Source organism: Myiozetetes cayanensis, unplaced genomic scaffold (genome assembly GCF_022539395.1).
Source record: "Myiozetetes cayanensis isolate MyiCay16 unplaced genomic scaffold, myiCay2020 scf4, whole genome shotgun sequence".
Taxonomy (NCBI): Eukaryota; Metazoa; Chordata; class Aves; order Passeriformes; family Tyrannidae; genus Myiozetetes; species Myiozetetes cayanensis.
The window spans coordinates 15,655,313-15,677,382 of record NW_026087631.1 but is presented as its reverse complement, the minus strand read 5'-3'; the positions used below and the strand labels follow the sequence as shown (position 1 = coordinate 15,677,382).

The 22,070-nt window shown below is 44.5% G+C and overlaps 1 protein-coding gene across 1 annotated transcript in view; it reads left to right on the top strand.

The window, feature by feature from the left end:
• Positions 1 to 3,938: 3,938 nt before the first annotated feature.
• PRDM6 (PR/SET domain 6) overlaps positions 3,939 to 22,070 on the top strand; it is a 79,338-nt gene continuing 61,206 nt past the window's right edge. The window contains exons 1-3 of the mRNA XM_050330194.1: positions 3,939 to 4,041; positions 4,640 to 5,173; positions 14,349 to 14,656. Coding sequence (XP_050186151.1) covers positions 4,648 to 5,173; positions 14,349 to 14,656 — 834 coding nt within the window. The 5' untranslated portion in view covers positions 3,939 to 4,041; positions 4,640 to 4,647. The remainder of the gene's footprint in view (positions 4,042 to 4,639; positions 5,174 to 14,348; positions 14,657 to 22,070) is intronic.

Here is a 22,070-nt window from a genome sequence, read left to right as displayed (position 1 = left end):
CGCTCGGGAGGCGGCGGTGCCACCAGGCCGCCTGGCCCTTGGCCGCTGCTTGGGCCCGGGCAGCGGCGCCCGGCGGGGCTGCCCCGGGCGGGCCCTCGGTCGGGGCACCACGTTTTAACCACGTGTGTAGAAAGAGGTCCGTGTAGGACCATTGTGTAGAGCCTTCCTCCATCCCTTCTCCTCCCCCTCTTCTCTTCGAGGGGAACTGAAATCCGAACGGTGAGATGTAGGAGAGCGTGAATCCCCGTGAATCCCATCTGAATAAATGTCTATATTAATGAATTATTAACTCTGCCGCTCGTGACCTTAAAACTGGAATGAGGAGATGCCTAGGGCAAGAAGGAAAGCTGCTGAATCCTTTATCGGACTCCTGTCAGAGGTAACCGACCATTTGTCTTCCCCAGATCAGGAGAATTAATTAATATGAAAGGCAAACTTTTTAATTGTGTGTCAAACGAAATCAGATAGGGTGTCCCCGATTCAATCCCTTTCTAAAGAGGGTTTAGCTCCTTTTTCTACCCCCAGCGTAAAATAAAGCCTTCGAGTTTCCAAAGAGAAGGGCATCTCTCTTAAGTGTTATTTACAAAACAAAACCCAAGCAACCAAAAAAAAAAAAAAAAATCCAAGAAAAATCCCAAACCCGGCCAAACACCCTAAAAGGGAAAAAGAAACAATCGCAGGGAATATGATGAATTTGGGTAGTTAATTTATCGATCTTGGCTCCTCTTCTTGCTTGTTTTATTTTAGAGGTCATTAATCAATGAAGAAAAACACCACCGTGTTCCCCTTTTGCATTTAATACACTTACCCTCCTTATTTATTTCTTTTGAACAAATTCCTAGCAAATATTCACCAATCGATTTGTAGGCGATGGATTTTTATAAAGGTTTGATCGCTTTCTAAATGGTCAATGTGATTTGTTTCAGCACTCGTCCTCTAAATAATGAAAAAGCCTGAGAGAAGAGAAAGAAGCAGGCAGTAGTTGAAACCTTCCCCCCCCTCCCCCCCCCCGCTTCTCTACATCCTGGAGGAAGAAATAAAATAATTTTTAAAAAAATAATGAAAAAAAACCGCAGAGGAGAAATAGTAATAAACAGACCGTAGACAAACTCGGTGGAGGCAGAAGGGACGCGCACAAACCTCTCTGCCTTGGGAAGAGAGACCAGAGGTCAGGTCTGGCTAAAGACACCCCAGGGAGGCGCAGGTTCAGGGCTGGGAGCTGGTGGATCTGCCTACTCTGCTCTTCCCGAGGGGGTGAAAGGGGCCGGGAGCGGCGGTGTGTCGGAGAGGCTGGGGGAGAAGCCATCCTCTGCCCTGATGAGGCACGCCGCTCCCTTCCCGCCGACCCGGTGCGGGGAGCGCTGCTCTCCCCGCCCGCCGCTCGGCACCGGCACTGACCCGCTGCACGGCGACCTTCCCCGCGGCAGCGCTCCTGCTCTCCCACCCCGGTCGAGTGGACCAGGCACAGCGGGGTAGCTCGTCGTCAAGGAAAAAGGCCATAGGACAAGGCTTGGCTTATGGGGTCCGCCCGCCCCCGCCGCCCCCGCCTGAGCGAGTACCGACCGGACCGGCGGCAGAGCCGAGGCCGCGGGCCGGGATCCCTCCCTGCCGCCCGCTGCCCGCACGGCCCTGAGCACCGGCGAGGACAGCGAGCCCTGTACTTCTTTCTACTTCTTTCTTCCTTTGCTCCGGGTCGGTAGGATCCCGAGGTGTCAAGGGAACCTATGAATTTTATTCTGCCACCTTGATCGCTCAAGGAGCTACTTTGCTGTCTGTAAAAAAAAAAAAAAAAAAAAAAAAAAAAAAAAAAAAAAAAAAAAAATCACAACACCACAGCAACAGATTATAGTCCTACTAATATGAACCCGCATGGAATACTTCTGCTAACAACTCGAGGGAAGTGCGGATATTGACAATGTACTTAAGCCCATTAGTTAGGAGCTTTTCCCCACTTCATCACGTTTTTCTAGCACGAAACGAATTTTAGAGATTGCTGCCACAAAAAGCAATTCGGTATTTTTAAAAGGCGTCCAGTAAGGAATACAACCATAACGCAGATGTACACGTTTAAAAAGGAAGATAAATGGAAAGAGTCGGATGGGACGGAATAAAATTTGAGCTGGTTAGGGACGAGGCACTGTATTAATGCAGTGAAAACAGAGAAAACTAAGCGCACCCACTGTCAGTGTACCCAGCACCGCGCTGCGCACACTTCAGCCACTGTGGAACAGACTCCCAGCCCATACCTCTGTCCCTCAGCTGAGCGGTAGCGCTGTGAAACTTCAGAAAGTGGATTAACAGAGAGAGGGATGAAAATTATTACATGTTGCACGATGGAATTGATCGAAGACATAAAGAAGGTTTTTATAGCCAACTTTATAACCCATAAAAATGGTGGTTGGGGGGGTGTTCCTATTCGTGTTTGCCTTTAGCTTAGGTGTTATCAATCTATACAGCAGATGATGGATGACCTTGTCAAAATGACGCCAGTCAAAACATTTTTTGCCCCAGCCCTGTTCAAATTTGTGTTAAAATGTCCTGCCTTAGACAGACAGACAAAGTCTAAACAGCAGCAGCTTTCCCAGGCTCTGCGAGAATGAAGGGTGGGAAAGAAATAAACTAGAAATAGGGCGGGGGGGGTGGTAAGCGAAAGCAGTTTACACGCGCAGACGTTATGTTTGTAGGAAGTTGAACATTTCGTGTCACCTGTCTATGGAAGCTAAGATGTTTTGGTGAGATAAACACTTTGAGTAAGGATTTTGTCCTAAATGCAAGGCATACTATGTACACGTGATATATCTAATAGATCATAGCTCTCGTCTGGTTTTTCATATGGTGTAGGAAAGAAACTGAAAAAAACCCCAAACCTGTTAAATATTCACTGATACGTGACTGCTCAACAACTGAGCAGTAGAGCGGAAAACTTGTAAGCAAATTTCTAAGCTAAGTGGAGAGAAAAAGTCGTTCGGGATGCGAAGTTTCTTGCCACAGGTTTCATCTCCCTCTGTCATACTTCTTGCTCTCTGCTGTAACCGAGTACAAAGAGCAGGAGAGAGGCGTGCTAGTAGTGCTGGAGGGTGCGACGTCTGAGGAGGGAGAAACTAGGGCGGTTCCCTCAGATGTGTTGGGACCCCCTGGGACTAGTCTCAGGTAGAAGACGGGAATGGGAGGCAGGTCATCCCATCAGACACGTTAAGTAAAGTGGCTGGGACAGTATCAGGTCAGGGTGAATAGGTCTTTAAAGTCGGTCCTAGCCCCCGAGGGGCGAAAGGTAAGCGACGAAAGACCACAGCTAACGGGAGGCTGGCCGCCCGCGAGGCTCTTGGGCCGGAGGAGCCGGAAGCTCCCGCAGCCTGGCGCTGGGAACGGTGCGGAGGCAAGGATCCCGCTCTGGACGGCGCCGAGCCATTGCTCCCCTCCCGTCAGGATAAAAGCCCAGCTCTTCCCGGGGCGCTGTGGTCCCGGGGCTAAGGAGAGAGAGAGAGACAGAGACAGAGAGAGAGAGAGACAGAGACAGAGACAGAGAGAGAGAGAGAGAGAGAGAAAGAGAGGGAGGGAGGGAGGGAGGCTGGAGAGAAGGAGAGAGGGAGGGAAAGGTAGAAGGGTGAGGGGGAGGGAGGGAAGGAGGAGGGAAGGGAAGAAAGGGACACCTTTAAAAGTTGAGCAAGGAACAAAGTGGGGGAAGTTGCCAAAAAAAGGGCTCTGTATCCAGGCTCACTGGTAACTTCCCGATCCCTCCCCTCCCTCTCGTGCACACCACACACACTTGTATTTTGCGCTGTCGTAAAACCCACGTGTCTCGCCCGGAGCCTGCCAGAGCCGAGCCGAGCGCCCGGCCGCGACTGCGATGAGCAACCACGGCAGAGGGAGCCCGGCGGCTCGTAGCTAGCCGGCCCGCCGGTCCCTGGCACCTGAGAGAGGATCACCCCACCTCCCCGTGGACAAAGACCAGAGAAGTCTCTACTTTCGGTCCTCCTCTGGCTCGAAGGCTCCCGCGGCTTCCGATACCTCCGCCTGCGCAGCAGCGCTCATCCAGCTCAGGTAAGGCAGGCTGGGGCCGGGCACAGCGGGGCACTTTCGCCCGGGACAGGGCTCTGGCGGGCCTCGTCCTCCGCCTCCAAACGCCAGTGTGGAAAGCAGGAGCAGCCGGAGAGAAGAGACCTGCGTGCGTGTGCGTGCAGCTGAACTTTCCTCCTCTTTATCCTCCTCCCTGTTGTCAGTGGAGAGTCGTTTGCTCCCGCGAAGAGAGGGAAGGGAATCAGAGGGGAGGACTTCGTGCCCCTGCGACGCGGTGAACTGCGCTCCTTGCGGGGCGGTCGGGGGCTCTCCGGCCGTGGGCTCGGCGTGACGAGATACCCGCTATTACCCGCACTCCGGGGGACAGTTTTGTAGCCCCGGCCACCACGGTTCTCCCGTGTCCTCCCTGAGGCTCTTCGGGACGAGATTTTCTCCTGAGGAGCCCGACACGGGCAGGGGAAGTGGCGCGCGTACGGTCCCGCCGCCGGTCCCGCACAGCCGGGGCAGAGCCCACGCGTGGCCCGGCGTGTCCAAGCGTGGAAAGCGCCGCGGGGTCGGGGAGGCCCTGCCGGGGCGGGGCGGGGGTCTCACGTCTTCTATCCCCTTCCTCCCCGCTTCACAGGCAGAGCGATGCTGAAGCCCGGAGACCCCGGCGGATCCGCGTTCCTGAAGGTGGATCCCGCCTATCTGCAGCACTGGCAGCAGCTCTTCCCTCAGAGCAGCCAGCTCAAAAGCAGTGGGGCCCTCGCCCAGCTTCAGCCGCCCGAGAGAGCCGAGCCCCCGGCCGACAGCCTCCGCCAGCGCCCGACCTCCCTCTCCTCCGTCTCCTCCTCCTCTTCCTCGTCCACTCCGTCTTCCTCCTCCACCTCCTCGTGCGTCGCCGCGGCGGCCGCTTCCCTGGCCGGCCTGACCTCCCTGCCTGTGACCCAGCTCCCAGTCTTCGGCTCGCTACAGAGCTCGGAGCTCCCGGCCGCAGGAGTGCCCGCTCCCCTGCAGAGCAAGGACTTGTGCGCGGCCGTCAGCGGCGGCGGCAAATGCGGCGACCGTGCGGCCGCTCGGTACCGCTGCACGGCCGAGGAGCTGGACTACTACCTGTACGGTCAGCAGCGCATGGAGATCATCCCCTTGAATCAGCACACCAGTGACCCCAACAACCGTACGTATCGTGCCCCTTCTCGCAATTCTCTACCCCTCATCCTCCGCCTCTTCCCTCACCGGGCCGGCCTGGGGACGCTCCAGGCTGGGAGACCGCAGTTGGTGTTTGTACCGCTCTCCTTTCACGAGAAGCATCCTCCACCCTGCCCTTGTCTTCCCTGAGCTGTCTTTGAGTTGTTCCCAGTTTTTTCAGGAGACGGGCGGCAGCCCCTCGGTGGCAGTTTTTCTTGCCTGAGACCCAGGTCCTTCCGTGGAAGGCACACTTCACCGGGAAGGCTGTGGTGGGGGTTGATTTCTTTCGGAGGCCTGCTTAGGAAAACGGATTCAGAAATGGTTCAGACCAACTTGCTAGAAAGGTGGTCCTTTCTCGCCTTGAATACCTCACTTTGTTCCTACCTGGAAATCCCAGGCTTCGCTGAATACTCAGAAAGCAATTACTCCTCCGAGCTGGGCAGGCAAAAGTTGCAGTTTTCATCCCATGGTCTAGGACAAAGTTTTCCTCCCTCTTATCTAAGAGTATCGTTTTCCTTTCAGACCTCGTTAACACGTCGCTGGTTTTAGTTTTCACCTTTACGGAAATGCATGACATGGGCACTTAATAAGAAAAACTGATTTCTAGACGAAAAAGTCTGCATGAGTGTCAGAATTCATTTAGGACATGGTGGATAGAAAGTGTTTAATACAGTTGCTGTTGCCAATTATACAGTTGGGGTTTTTTTGTTTTGTTTTTGTTTTTTTGGGGGGGCGAAGGGGATGCCCCTATTATTAAACATCTGTATCGATGAGAGGTTTGTAATTTTAGAATCTGGTTCTGTCTCTCCTTTGTTCCTTTATCTGTCAATCCTATGCAATTGAGGAAATTCACGGGGCGAAAAGAACTATATGAACTCCTAATAGCTCAACAGTTTTATTACTAACATCCAGAGCACACGGATCTGCTGTTGTTATAACAGTGCACCATGGCTTCGGCGAGTGTACTTTTTTTTTTTTTTGCATTGCTTCAAACACTCTCCTTTATACTAAGTTTTCTTAAAACTATTTATTTTTTGTTGTTCTTCTCAACCCCCACTCCCTAAATGTCTATTTAAGGAAGGCTGTTGAACAGAAAAACGATACCCCCACGCCAGCGATCCATAAACACACGCCCAAGCAAAACGCAGATTCGTTTAATTTTATTTCGGATGCAGAGCTTGTTTTGAAAGTTTCCATGAAACTCTGCTGTGTGTTAATTGAACTGCGTAGATGCTAGCAAAGTCTTGGGAGTTGGGGGTACTTTCAAGAGAAAAGTTGAGTCGGAGTTTGGTGGAGATTTTTCCCGCCTTCTTAACATTGCAAGTCTTTCTGTATTGGATGTCGACTTTATTTTAAGTGACTTCCTTATGCTTAGTTTCACCCTCTAGTGAAACGTGTTCATGTATATTTCTATTCTCGGGTGCAGAAAACGTGATCTCATAAATTACATGCAGTAAATGTAATCCGAAATGCACTTCTAATGGCCAACCGAACCGTTCAGACAATACATGTTTTACTTCTCGGAGCAGCTCTGTAAATTTAAAAGATAAAGATTTTAAAATGAGAAAGGAAGATTAAAAAAAAGAATTTGTGGGGAGCATTTTTAAGGGTTGAGTGGAGTAATAGAACCCCGCAGAGTCGCAGGCGAAGCCTGAATATTTTCTTCCCAACCGCTATACTAAAGGGGAATTTCGGAAAGCAAACGGGTTGATTTCAGAAAGGACGCTTGTGTGTGGCGTTCAACTGGCAGGGGACAGCCCTCGTCTTCGAAAGAACGGGCAGGGGGCAGCCAGGGCCGTGTGTCGAGCTCTTTTTTTTTTTTTTTTTTTTTTTTTTAAACTTGTTTATAGGGCGACTTTCGCTCCAGCGGTCATTAATTGAGCAAAACTTTTAACGTGAGTGTTTCAGCCTTCTGAGGCCAGGTGCATTTGCTTTGGGCAACTCTTGCCGTAAAAAAAGGAAAAAAAAAAAAAAAGAAAAAAAAGAGTAAACTGCAAGTGAAGAAGGAGTGCGGGAACTGCATCCACTACCGTGCCACGCACTTCACGCACTGGGACGATCAGGGGAACAAGCTGCAGGGCACGGGCCTGGCTGCCCGTCTCCCCGAGTCCATGGGCAGGCAGGATTTCCAGCCGCCTTGACTTCCAGCCTCACTCCCCTTTACGCACCAGGGGTACCCGTTTGAGAGAAAGGAGGTGGCAAGCTGTGGGCGAGGTCAGGAGCCGTCGACTTTAGTTTGAGTTGTACTTGCTTGCTGCACTTCCATCTCCGGGCAGCCCTACCGAGACCCCGAAACGGGCTGGCTCTGCGCAGCCTGGCACAGACCCCCAGCGCCGGCATCGACACCCTCACCAGAGCGGGGGCGCCTGCCGCCGGCTCTGCCGGGCCCAGCCCAAGCACTGGGGGTGTCGGCAGCTCCCCGGCTTCTGCCTGGGTTCTAATCTTAGATGCATCTCCCTCGCCAAGCGAGCGAGCGCCTCGTTTCCCCTACTTTTCCAAGTATTTCCCCTCCCCCCACCACGAGCATCTTCTCCTTCTCGGCGGCACCCCGCGTCCCCCGGTCTCCCGAGAGGACCCGTTCTCTCCGAAGAAGCACCGGCGAGCTCCCTGTGTGCCGCCGGGCGCTCTCCGTGCGGCCGACCCGGCCCAGCGGGGCAGCAGGAGGCGGCGGGGCCCGGCGGGGAAGCCCGAGCGGCGGCGGCGGCGCTCCCGGCCCCCGCCACCCCGACTGGCCCCGCTCCGCAGCGCCCGGCCCGGCCCGGCGCCGGGAGACCGCCGCGGGAAGATGGATGGGCGGCGGCTTCCCCGTAGACACACGCCTTGATCGTCAAATACCAGTGCATATGGCACGGTCTTGGGCGAGGGAGGGGGCCGAGGGCCGCCACGGAGTTGCGGGTTAAGCGTCTGTGTTTAATTGCTTAAAATTGAAAGGGGGGTAGCTAGGGAAAAATAATAATAATAATAATAAACAATCAAGAGACAAACCCCTAATTAGGGCCCTGCAGTCTTTACTCCCAGGGAAGTAAAGGGGATTATGTTAAAGCCGTGATAATGTGGCAGGCGACTGGGGACCGTTTGCTTCCCAGCCTTGAATCTGGAAGGATGAGGGTATTTCTGGGCGCTGGGGGAGGGGCGCTCGGGAGGCCAGAAGGAGAGCTCCTAGGATGAGTCTGGGGGCTGCGGCTTGGTCCCATGGAGGCTTGCCCTTGATTGCTGAAGAGAGGCTTTCTCAATGAGAAGTCTGAGACTCCTCTACCTTCTCCAGAAAGCGCCAACCTGCCACTATAATAAATACGCTGTGTAAAACTGAAGTGTCACGCGACCAAGCACTTTGCACACCTCTTCCCATTCAATTTACGGGGAGACAGTGTATATATAACATGCTGTGAAGTGGATCGGTGTGGAAAATATTTGGATTTTTTTTTTTCCCTCTAGGCTGCTGGTAACCTGTATGATTTAGCTATTTTACATCATTAGTTACCCAGAACCCTTAAACATAGCAGATAGCCATACATTAGATTGAGGTTAGAGAAGGTGGTGACTGTTTATTTAGGGTGATAAAATGGTCCATCAGCAGTAATCTCCATCGATATGTGCCACCAGGAGATGAAGGATGAGGGGACAAGCCACAATTAATTGCCCTATAGTTTTGTAGGAGAGAGTGGAGCCGGTGCGGACTGAACTTCGATCTCCTCTCCCAGAGCCTATTCATCATCTCTACATTGTATATGGGGGTCTCTCAGGGGCAGAGGGTGGCAAGGTTTATCTACACACAATATTCTCCTACCCTTCTCATACCTGACATAGAAATTCAATTCATTCATACCTTCAGCAGAAGGCAGGGAAAATAAAGCCCACCTCCCTCAACCCGCCCCCCACCCGCCTGTTAAAAATAACCCCAAAGCCGCTCCATAAGCGGGACGTCCGCCCTGACCCACCCCAGGGTGCCCAGGCGGCCCTCGCACAACATCTTCCCCCGAGGAGCCGGCGCGGGGTGTGTCTGACCCTCGAGCGGGGTCTCGGACCCCGCGGCGCATCTTGCGCCGGTGCGGGAGCGGGACGAGGGCTTCTCTTCGTGTCCCCCGCGGCGGAGGCGCTCGGAGTCCCGCTGGGGGAACGGCAAGAGGAACAAGGGGGGAAAAGCCCATGAAGGGAGGGCGTCGGGCGCCCGGAACTCGGTGCCGACCGCGGGTCTCCACCAGTTGGCGGCGACTCGGCACCCCCGGGCTGCCATCCGGCCCCTGGGGCAGCAGGCTGAGCTTGGTCTCGCTCTCTGAAACGAGTATTTAGAATAAATAATCATATAAATACAGAGCACCCGAGGAGAAAATGCATCTGTGTTTTGTTCTGCCGCAAGTCTGCCTTGAGTTAGGCTGTCTGCGAGAAACTGCTATTAATTTTGAAAAAGGACGTTGATACCAGCTTGTTGATGAAGCAATTGAGGTACAAGGGCAGCTGTGATCTCCTGGAAAACTCCAACCCTCAGGAAAGCGAAGGGTACTGTCTCATCCAGCCCACTCTCCCGCTTAGCTGGGTACCCAGGCCCAGGAAGGGATGCAGGGCCAGCTGTGGTGATTTATACTTGCAAGTGAGTAATACCATGTGAAATGATGGCCACTTACACTGGATACCTGCATGCTTGCGGTGAATTATGAAGCACAGGGTCAGAGGCCACCCTTCTTTAATACCAGCAAACTGCAGGTATCCAGTATAACTGCACCTTTGAAGCATATTATTGCTGAGACAAAAATGTATTTCTTTCATTTATTGTTACAGCTGGTTTGCTGGTTACAACCCTACCTTTCACTGACAAAAGCTTTCTCCTTTCAGATTTCCTTTAAAGCATGCAGTAGTAGCATTTTTTAGTTTGGATTAAACCAACCTAAGAGAAGAGTGTTTAGAATTCTGGTTAGGGTCAACGATATGTCCTTTTGCTTGGTTTTAGTACTTTTAAGTGTACTCACATGGAGCTATAGTGCTGGCATTACACCGTGTTCATTTTTATGGAGGCACATAAACACTAACATATTGCAATTCTCTCAAAAGAGCCATATCAAACAGCTCCACTAGGAAATCCTTTAATTTTTTTTTCTTGCTTCCTCCTTTCCTCAGTCCTGCTGTCTACAGAGTATGAACATATAAAGCGAGGGACTGATCTCCTTCCGAAGTGTTTGGCCATATCTGGCCCTGCAGTGGAGCGTTCTCACTTACCTTACCTTCTACCTTCAGATTTTATCAGGAGACGCTTTGCTCTGGCTGCACTCCTACTTTCTTTTTCCATTTTCAGCAAATCCCTGAATTTTCTCACATTTATTGCTTCTTGGCTTGATTTAGGGTTTGACTGATGTTATTACAGACAGTAGAAGTGTTCATTTCATCTGTCCTTGGAGAAGGCCTGTACTCACACAGCTACTCTTCGAGGCCAAAACAGGAGGAAGGGCACAGTACATATCTCCTTGTTGCCCTGTGTGGAAGTTCTCTGGAAGGTCCACACTTACACAAGTGTTTTATGTGTAAAACATACTGTTTTATGTGTACTTCCCACACCTGCATGGGTTGCCATCCAGGCTGGAGACTCCAGCGATGTCAGTGGACCACAACACTCCCCCTCTCCATCCCCTTCCTCTCTTCTTTTCCATGTATTATTAAGTGAGTTGGTGCATTGTATTCCATTGTTCTCTGCTGGATACATGAACATGAAGATGATGCTGTTGATTCTACCTGTGGGATAGGGTAGTGTGCAAGTCTTGGAGTTCTTGCTTTTACCTCCTATCTGATATTAAGACATCTTTCCCTTGTCCTCTGACGCAAAGGAATCCACTGCCTACAGTGATGGTCTTTAAATGGATGCTTTCACATATTATGCAAAAGTTAGTCACAGAAGAGGAAAAGATGCACAGTAGCCTTTTTACTCAAGGCATGGTAAAATATGTCTAGGATGGGTTCCACTCCTTTAAACATTTATGAGAATTTTTTAAAATTTTATTTGTACAATTGCATAATGACTAAAGATAAATGTATAAAACATGGAACTAAGAAGAAATTCAGTACTGCTTAGTATTAAAGACAGATTCTTCCACCCTCATCAACAAGCTACTAGCCAAAGTAGTTTCAAAAGATGTTCCATTTTCCAAATTTTCAGCTTTGGCAGGACAAAGAGAAAGGAACACAGCAGGGGATCAGATACTGTGGTTGCCAAGCATTAAGACATTACCAGTATTTTTGGACAGTGGAAAATAAATATCACCATGTGTGACTTTCTGTAATAAATGACGGTGACACAGGGTTTGTTTATACTCCTTGAAAATTTCTTAGTTTCTTTTTCTTGGAAATGTAGAAATAAAATATTTAAGCCACACTCATGCCCATATATTGTCAGGACAAACTGAAGAAATTCTTGTTCTGGGTAGGTACATGTGTGTGAATTAGAAGTTATATATATGTTGTGTCAGGATGCACAAAATTGTCACTGAAATTATTTGAGTGGCATCATGAAGATACCTTAGAATGTTTAATGCAAATTGCTTCAGAGACATGGTGTCTCTAAGAAAGCCATTAGTAATCGAGTGGCTGTGAGGGGAGTTACACATCTAGAAGATGGTCAAAGAGTGCAAACAAGTCAAATTCAAGGACCTGCCCTAGGTGCTAATTGACATCATTGTTAGACACCATCTCTTTTAAGTCCTCAGTTTTCCTGTCAGATGTTTTTTTTCTAACTTGCATGGTTAGATGCCATATTATAGAATCATAGAACCATTTAGGTTGGAAAAGATCTGTAAAGTCATCAAATCCAACTGGAGATTATAGTGTTCAGCCATAATCTGCTTAAAGTGTATCACATGCCAAAATATTTGGGATCGTGGGTTTGGTTTTTATTTTTTTTCTTCTCTTTTCCTATTTAAGATCCTTTCCTATGTGACCTCCATTGCCAAACTCCAGTGCTGCCCCTAGCATCTTTGGATATGCCAAAAACACAGAGGTTTTTGATGACTGGTTTTGAAGAGGAGAGGGAAGAAAAGATGCTGTGGTGATACCTCACTTTCCAAAATAGCTGTGGAAATAATAGTAATAATAATAAAAAAATAATAATTAAAAAAAATCCAGCATGTATTTGCTGCCTTTTATTCATCATGCCTGGAACTGGCTGTAGGAATATCTACTGCATAATAATCTTCTCTCAGGACCAGCCAGAAATGTTTTCCCTGGGGTCCTGCAAACCTTGTCTTCCAACCACCTCTAACTGACTTGTCTGAGCGAGCAAACCCTTCTGCAGTTGCGGCTTAACCCAACAGAAGAGTCGTTTTGCGGCAGGGAGTATGTCTTTAAGGCAAGGCAAAATTTCACTCTCCAACCAGAAGTTGTGTTTTTGCCAACGTAAGGGCGGTCTCCACTAGGGGGCTTTATCCTGCCACGCTGGCCGACTCCCCTCCTTCCTGCCTCCTGCCCTGACCTGTCGGGGAGGGATGGCACGGGGCGAGTTTCATAAGCAGACCTTGTTCTGCAGGGGCACCCGTCGGAATAATGCACAACTCAGGGCTTGATGGCTTGCTTTCTGCTAAGATCTGTAATCAGTGGTACTGGTGGGGAACTTGGACAGACAAGCACTGGGTAGAGGCACATGAATTTCCTGCAAGACCAGAAGGTGTAATGATTTTGAGGGAAATTAGCTTCCACATGTAAGCGACAAGTATTTTCATATTGCTGAATGCACTATTTTTGTATGATAGAATTTCAAAGAGGATAACAGGAAAGAGTGCTTAGGTAGCACGTCTGAAAGTGGAGAATGCACATAGAAGCTGTATTTTGAAAATACCTCTTTTATTATCCTCTACTAGGTTTGACTGAATTGAGTGGAAGGTTTTCCTTTGAAGGATCTGTAGGAAAGAGGCCTACTTAATACACAGTACATCCACCTCAGAAAGAAGAACATCTGAATCAGGTCCCCTGAGAATTGAAACTGTGGTTACAGGCAATCTAGCAAGTCTAAATTTGTGACATAGACCAAGAAACTCCAGCTTCTGTGGTGAATACTGTTTTTATAAGAAGGGGTGTAAGATCTATAAAATTATTAGGGGAAAGATGTAGGACTTGTTACATGAGTACTATGACATGGTTATTGTTTTTTCTTTGTGTTTCTGGAATAAATTTAATGAAAACCTTTATTGTGCTACACAAGTGAAATGTGCAGAAGATACTAACTTATTTCAATTGATTTACTCGTACGTTAACATATCTCCAGATTTCTTGAACATGAAACATTTTCCTGGAAGATGTACATTCATGGCATGTGCCATAGTGTGCAGTGGAAACATTTAATCAAAGTTTTCTCAGGAAAGGAAAAGGATTGTGGGATCTTCTCAAAATAGAATCACATCATCTGTTCTTAAAACAGTTAGGAAAATGAACGTTTTTGGTGGTTTTTTTTTGTTGTTGTTGTTTTATTTTACATTTTTTTTCCCCTAGCCTCAGCTACATATAACAGGTAAAGAACATGCATTCCTATTCAATAAAAAAAAGTGTTCATGTGTGTGCTAGGAATCAGTAATACTCGCTACATAATTTCAGTTTTAATATTAGACTTGGCTTTAAGAAAGTAAATGTCCATGTTCCAAATTGTCATTCATGAGGTTCTGGTTTATTTATTTTATTTTCTAAACAAGCAGGCATGCACACACATGTTAATGTGAAAACCAGAGTGAATGTTCATTTAAAATAAGGATTAAATGAAATCCTGTTTCAATTAAACCCTTGGGCTGAGCTGTGGTGAGGCAAATGAGAGGGACTGGTAAGGCACTCTGACTGTGCTTTAAAACGTCTTGCTGAAACACATTGGGATGGTTTAAATGGGCTATTTATATTAGTCAAAAAATGAATCTTAAAAAACTCAGTTAAAATAAATGAGTCTTGGCAGGTCTGTGAACATACCAGGCTTGCAAATTGTCTGCAGGGTTTCTGCTCAGCCTTTGGAATTTTCTTATTTAGGGCTTTGGCGAGATTAGGAAAACCATCCTAAGCAACGCACAGAGGGGCACGGTGTGTGAGTGCTGGGCTGCCGAGAAATGGCAGGAAAAGCACAGGGATCTGCATGGTCTCGCCCGTGGCATTAGTGGTGGTGGTGGCCAGCAGCACCACACTGATGGTGTTTCTCCCTCTTTGCCCCTCAGGCTGTGACATGTGTGCTGACAACCGCAACGGTGAGTGCCCTATGCACGGGCCCCTCCACTCCCTGCGCCGGCTGGTGGGCACCAGCAGTGCAGCCGCAGCAGCCCCTCCACCTGAGATCCCGGAGTGGCTCCGGGACCTGCCCCGGGAGGTGTGTCTGTGCACCAGCACTGTGCCTGGCCTGGCCTATGGCATTTGTGCAGCACAGAGGATTCAGCAGGGCACCTGGATTGGGCCCTTCCAGGGAATCCTGCTCTTGCCAGAGAAGGTTCAAGCAGGTGCCATCAGGAACACTCAGCATCTCTGGGAAGTAAGTTATCATCTTTCCTTCCTTTGATCATTTTGAAGTAGACATGGAATGCAATTGTATGTAGTACCAGCACTGTCCACTAGCCATGAAAAAAGCAAACAAACCCACAATTTAAGTAAGCTGAGCAAGCAGATTTGAAAATGTAAACAGTGCAAGCAAAAGCAAAAGGTATCCAGAAAACCAGTGGATACCACAGATACCAGAGTGGTTTGCAGAAGAGTACATTGATGCAGAGGCTGTGATGAAGAGTAGAGAGACATGACCAGAGAAGTTTGAAGCTTACAGACCCCAGTGCCTTCTACATTTTGGCCTGAATAACAAGAGCTGATGGAGCTCTCGGGTCACAGCACCAGCTGTATCATCTTAGAGTAGCACTTGTGGGTTGAGATGGCATACTGCACCATGACTGTGAGGCACAGGCAGCCTGAGAAAGCTGCTGAAACATGGGCAGGGGTCTATTCTACAGCCTTGCTCTTTGCACAGTGAAGCTGTTAGTGCTTGTTCACAGTGTAGTTCAGCTCTGGTCCTGTACTGACTGTGCATTCCCTTAATGATGCTTACAGTGCTTTTGTGTGAAAGCCACTTTCACATCCCCCCAGTTTTGGTGGTTTTTTTTTTTTTTTTTTTTTTTTTTTTTTTTTTTTTTTTTTTTTTTTTTTTTTTTTTTTTTTATATTTTTCTCTGTCTTAAAGAGGGTAACAGTAATAACTACTAGGGAAAATGCATGATCCCTGTATGTCAGAAACAGCTTACTTTCTTCCCAGTATCTTCCATTCATTTTTTCTTTGGTTTATGCTGATAAGTGTGATTTTTTTAGTTCTGCTCAGTCCTCTGTAGCTTCTACTCTTCTCTCTAGACTAACTTGTACAGTGAGTCATAGAAACATGTCCATAGATCTGCAGGTGGTATTTGCTCATCAAGACCAAATCTGAATCTTCAGAATAGAACGAGTCCATGAAGATGAAAGAAGTGTTTTTGCTGTCTTCAGGGAGTATAGAGTAAAAGTGGATGGATTTTTGAAAGATTTTTGCTGGTGTGGAGTAGGAGTCCTCACACTTTCCCTATATGCAAACAAATAGTAAATAACGTGTTGAGGTCTTTGTCTCAAAGTCTTTACTCAAAGGACCATTGTGGCAAGCGGATTTTCACATTAAAGAATAAAAGATCAGTCTCAGAACACACTCAAATGTGCTCAGAAAAACTGGATGACTTGCAATCCTTGGAAGTTTTATTGCTGTCTCCATCAATGGAGATGGAATTTCTCTTGTATAGTATATATTGATGATTTGGTCTTAAATCTGTTCCTACCAAAACCCAGTGGTTATGAGAGAATTTTGGGATATATTATTAATCAAATATTTTTTATGGGACACCCTATATGCATGTTGGAGGCTTTATTTTAATTGTTGAGAGGGGTGTTGTCATTTAGACTATTCTAATTAACAGAACATAAAGTAGTAAAATGAGCTTGCCAGATCCACCGATTACATAAAATATTGAAATTTAGATAATATAAATGGACTCAGAGAATTTTACATAGTCCATAAATATTTAAACATTATCTTTTCTTTTTAAGTGTGAATCAGTTTTATGCAAGTTAAGTTGCAAATCTTGACAATATCTTTTTTTAGAGGCAAGAATTTTTAGTCAGATTTCAGGGTAACTTAAAAACTCTTTTAAAACAATGAAAGAAAAGCTAAAAGCAAAGAACCAAAAGATGTTAAGCAAAAATAAGAAATAGTGCTATTGAGTATGTCAGATTCAGGCCATCAGCAGGTCTCAGCTGAGTTTTTTTGTGAGATTCCTCTTCTATTCTTACACACAACACAGATTTCCTGCTGGCTAGCAAAAAGAGTTGTGTGTATTTTAAGTGAATTATCTTAAAAATAATAATTGATTTATTATTATTGTATTGTTCGGCAACTAATGGTCTTGAATTATTTCTGGTTTGAATTAATGACAAACTGTTAGCAAAGAAGCACATACTCTAAGCTTTAGTTTTGGCTGTTTCTCATTTGTTTTGACTTTCAATTTGGTGTGTTTTATCTATTACAGAACAAATGTTTAATAAAAAAAAATAGTAAAAGAAAGTAATCAGAAAGTGTGTGTGATTTTACAAAACCTGACCTATGAAAATAAATAAAAGCAAATGAAAGTATATATCTGAATAGACTGTATTCTTTTAGTCTGTATAGTATACGAGTGTGGATTAAATCCCTGAAAATGAAAAAGGAATGACTCACCACTGTTCCTTTACAACTTTGTGGCTTTAGTCAGTTCTCTTCCACTAATATTTTAAAGATATCTGCAAATACAATCTATCTACAGATCAGTTACTCAGCATTAGGTCTTGATGGACCTTAAAGAGAGAACTTCTCTTTCTTAGTATTGCTATAACATTTTAACATTTTTCTCTCAGCGCTGTAAAGTCAAGTTGATAGATATTTGTTTTAGTTTACAGTTCTTTGTTTTCAGTGTACACCAGAGAAATAGAACTGCTATTGCAAAGACTTTCAAGAATAGTTACTGCTTTGGTGTTTTTTGTTTTTTTTTTAAGCTCTTTGTTGTGGGAAACATCAGAGGCACGGCGTTTGATGTATAGCTCAACCTTGTGGAAATATGCTTCAGTCTGTCTGCACAAGTGTTCCCACCATGCACTCGATGTTAGCTTTGTATGTAGTCCATGCAGCATAATGTACAACAATTCAGAGTAAATTACATACCATTCCATTACCTCACAACAGGCCTTGACACCTATGGGTGTTCATGTGAAATTATAGAGCTCTCTCACAATCATTCAAGATTTTTTTTTTATAACTTACAGAAAGATAAGCCTTTCAGAAAGCCAAAAATATTAGTCATTTTCAGTTGTAGTGCTTTTTTTTCCCCTTTGGCCCACTTCTAGTCAATCCAGAGTTTGCTTGTATTTTATAAAAATACAATAAACTCTGATTTGTTTAAAACAAAAACAGGACTGGGTGTATTAAGTAAACACTCTCTTTGGTAATACAGGCATTTTTTCCAGCAGTGCTTGATAATATTTCTGATCTCCTTTTTTTTTTTTTTTTTCCTGAAGTAGTGAGAATAATTCTTTTGTTATTGCAAAGCAAACAAAGACTTTCTCAGCAATTAGGTCTTACTGATGAGAATGAGATAATTTTTCCCTAATGTGTTTTCTAATAAAGAAGTGAAAAGGCACACTTGATTCCAACATATATGAAAACATTATCTCAATTATTAATGTGTCCTTACTCCCTGAAGATAAATTAATCTAGTTGCACATGGTTTCCCCTTTCTGTTTAACATCAAAATTTAATAAGAGTAGACTTCAGGAAAGTATAAGATATCCACTTAAATTCTGTTAGAAAAAAAAAGAAGTTTAAAAGGAGCTGCATGTTGGTAGTTGAAGTTTTACAGGCTCCAAACTTTAAACTGTGAATTCTGGAAACAGCCAATTTGTAAATGGTCTTTCCCCTGCAAATGTAGTTTAGATGAAAAAACTTTTACTGACAGACATATCAAAGAATACAGTCTTACAGTTTCCTTTTCTTCATTTGCCGGATAAAGAGTTTGCTGTCTTATTTATTTATTTATTTATTTATTTATTTATTTATTTATTTATTTGGTCAGAGGTCAAATAGTTATTTTTTTCTTAAAATAGTCCAAGAAGGTCAAATATATTATTTCACTTTATTTTAGCTTGACTTAATTCAAGGTTAGCATTTCTGGGAGAAATGCTTTTTCATATGCCACTTTTCTTACGGGCATGAGCAAAATATATCAGGATGTTCATTAGTGAACACAAAATGGTAAACCGGTGTAACTGATTTTTCCCTTAAAAATTTCTCCCCTCCCCTGACTCCCAAATTAACTGGTGTTACTAGAACGTGTGCATGTCATTTTTATAAAGTACCACTTGGGTACTTATTGGCCTTTTCGCGTGTCAACTGAAGTAAAAGAAAGCATTCTCTGTAACTTCATCTGGACCAAGAACAGGTATTTTTCTGGGATGCATGTTGGCCAGAGCCCACGCAGCAATACTGTACATTTCTAAACAAATTAATAGGAACAGAGAATTTTTACCTTTCAAATGAAGCACTCATTCCAGCTGTGGTGATAGATTTGTATTCAGATTCTCAAGCCTGTAGTTTTGGACTAAATTCGCTATTACAGCAAAGCACTGGGGAACAGAATTATGCGCATGCCGTCGTTCTATTAAAGTGAAAATTATGTTTCTCAGCAATCCATCATCTAGTGTTCTAGACTGCTTGTCAGCCTTTTCTCAACGTTGTCATGTTCATGAAATTCAAATAATTATGTCTTGAAAAAACCCCTTAGTTATACTACTATTATATCTTTAATTATGTGGAGTAACAGCTGATGCCATTCTGTTACTTTCTTGGTTTGCCATTTCTGAGGATTTTGCATTGTTTATCAACCTTGCATTTATTTCCTATTGGAAAAGCACAATAATTTTTTGCTTTACATGGATTTTAGGTTCATGTACTGCCTACTGGAAATATCTGTAATGTGTTCAGTAGCTTGCTAAGCTGTAAATTCAGTATGAAGTGCCACGGCTTCCTTAATGTGTGTAGCTTAGGAGAAAATTGCACTAAGCCACTACAAAGCAACTTGCTATCATTAGTACTTCTGGATCATTTAGTATCACATTTTTCCAGATCACTTCTGTATGTTACAGATTCCTTTCTTAGGGTCAATGCAGAGTTGGTTTGATCAGAAAGGTACATGGGAAGGTACTTTATATTTGATAATTTTTGTTCTTATAAAAGCTAAACTAACCCTTGATTTTTTTTTAGAAGCCTTGTGATTTTTATAAGACTTTCTCACACATTATCTTCATGTATTTCCATATCTTTGGTATCTTCATTTGATCTACAGAATGATCTACAACAGATCTACATTTATCTACAATAGATGTACAGATCTAATGTATGCCTGGCAGATAAATAAGCCTAAGCACATGTATGCCTGGCAGATAAATAAGCCTAATTTGGCACGGGGACGGATTCTCTTCCTACTTCACAAAATGAAGTTTGGACTAAACTTTGGTGTTGGGAGTTGGATACAGCACCAGAATTTTAGCAGTGTTACTGAAAATAATAGTTCTGTGGACTGCGTGAAACGTGCATGCGTCTGGACACACACTATTGCCAGAAAAAAAAATATTTTCTAAATTACCAGATCATGCAGGGACTATCTGTTTTTCCATGGCATATAATCTCACCTTGGAGATTTCATTATGTAATATGCAAAAATACTGAAGCAGAACACAAATAAATATAAAAGCTCAATTCTGTCCTTATTTGACCACTACCTTTCTGCATAGCTGAAAAGTGATCCAATCACCAATATTATGGAAATACTTGACCTTTTGGTTTTTTATTAGCTAGTAAAACCAATTTTCATTGTTGGATGAAATCTAGTTTGTAAGGCCCGAAATTAAAATTAATTCATGACACCATTAACAGTTAATTATTTCTACTGACGTTTGATTCAAAATTGGTGCATGAAAGCAGTACTTTAATGCCCTATACACATGTCCCAACAGTGTTATGTATCTGATGCCAATAATATATTTTTTATAGATTTGACAAGGTGAAACCACGCTATGCACTTTTCCAGGTGGTGGTGATGCTCAGTATTTTGCAGAACTGTCTCAGATTCCATGGCATCAAATGTGCAAGGACTTTAAAGTGTAGACCTTTGAGCAATTGCTTAATGTAAAAGCTAGAAAATTCAGCCCAGGGTGTACTTTCCCTGCACACATTCGGCACCTTTTCCAGATAAGTTACAGAATTCCATTATCCAAATTGTTACACATGTGTGACAGAGGTTGACCTTTAGTCATGTCAATCCTTTTTGTGTAGGCCTCGGGCTCCAGCCTAATGGCTCAAAGCCTGATTTACTCACTGTAATAAGGGCAGGAGGTCGAGCAATTGTCAGCCTGCCTGCTCATACTCGTCCCAGAGCCTGGTTGAAGGCTGTTAACACAAAGCTTTTCAAAGTGAATTTACAACCACCACCACTGACATAGGCCAATCAGTACACCATAAATGTCAGGTTAGTGAGATTGAGCAGTAAGTAAAGCACTGGCAGCCCACTATTGGCTGAAATCAATTGCTCAAGCTTTAACTGAGAATAGCAATCCATGTACAACTAAGTCTGCAGAACTGGCTTGAGGGTGGAAAACGACTTGGAGGGTGGTTTAGGTAGAAATACTCACCAGCCACAGCCGTGGCATCATGTCCTGCTTTTTTTCTTCCGTATGAACAATGCCTGCACTGATGGCATCCATGGTCAAAAAGTTGTTGGACCTGCCTCTTAGTTATAGAAATGAGATTATTCTTTTTTTATCTATGGAAAAAAAAAAAGGTAAAACAGTGTGCTGTCTTAACTGGACAAAGAGGGCTAGGAAATTTTTTAGTGTATTATTTAGTAATACTCTACTATTTTTAGTCCTCAGTTCCCAGAAGGCTTTTTCATAAGGAAACTGTGTTGGTTTTGCTGTTGGCTTGTAACTGGAAACTATCACAGATTTCACTAATGAGTGATTATGTACCTGATGGTCTGAATATCCATGAGATGTAGTTACCCACAAGACTGAATGTTTTTATCATTTTGTGTAGTGACAGCTTGGACAACAATTCATTTGGCTTTGAAAGCATCAGCATTAAAATGTAGAAATCCATTAAAATGCTGTATGCCAAGATTTATAAATTAGGCAATTTCCTTGATTATTGCAATCATTTACAAAATTGATTGTCCCAGTGTGGTATAGGCAGATTTCAGCAATGATCATTGACAACAGGCACGTCCTCTAATATCTATACTCATTGTTCCCTAAAAGAAAAGCCACTCTACTGTGAGGTTATTCTCCATCTCAAGGTCAATTATGCATTGAAAAAGTCTACTAATGTGGAAGATCACACATCTTTAAAGGAGAACCACATCAGTCATTTATAGACTATAATGATAGCCCAAACACTTTTTTTTTCTTCTGTTTGTAATTTCATTGACGGTCAAGGCATTCACTGGAATCTGTAGTGCATAAACTTTTTGTGATCTGCTATTGAAAGGTAAATAATTTTGGCAAATTGCAGCTGTAAATATTTATTTGATTGAAGATTTAAAAGTCAATAATATGTTTTATTTGTTGCATCTTAAAGTTCTAATTAACCAATAGATATAGTGTCCAGTAACTTGATTTGGGTCAATTATTTCCGCAAGACACAATCAAGATATTATATCACAATGCAAGTATGCTCTAGAAGTTTTCCTATATTAAAACAAATACAATAAAGCCACAAAGTGCTAGCCACCAACCACAAAACCACAGTGCTTTCTACTTACATGGAAATAAGCAATTTGCATGGTAAAAACCTATAAATTCTAA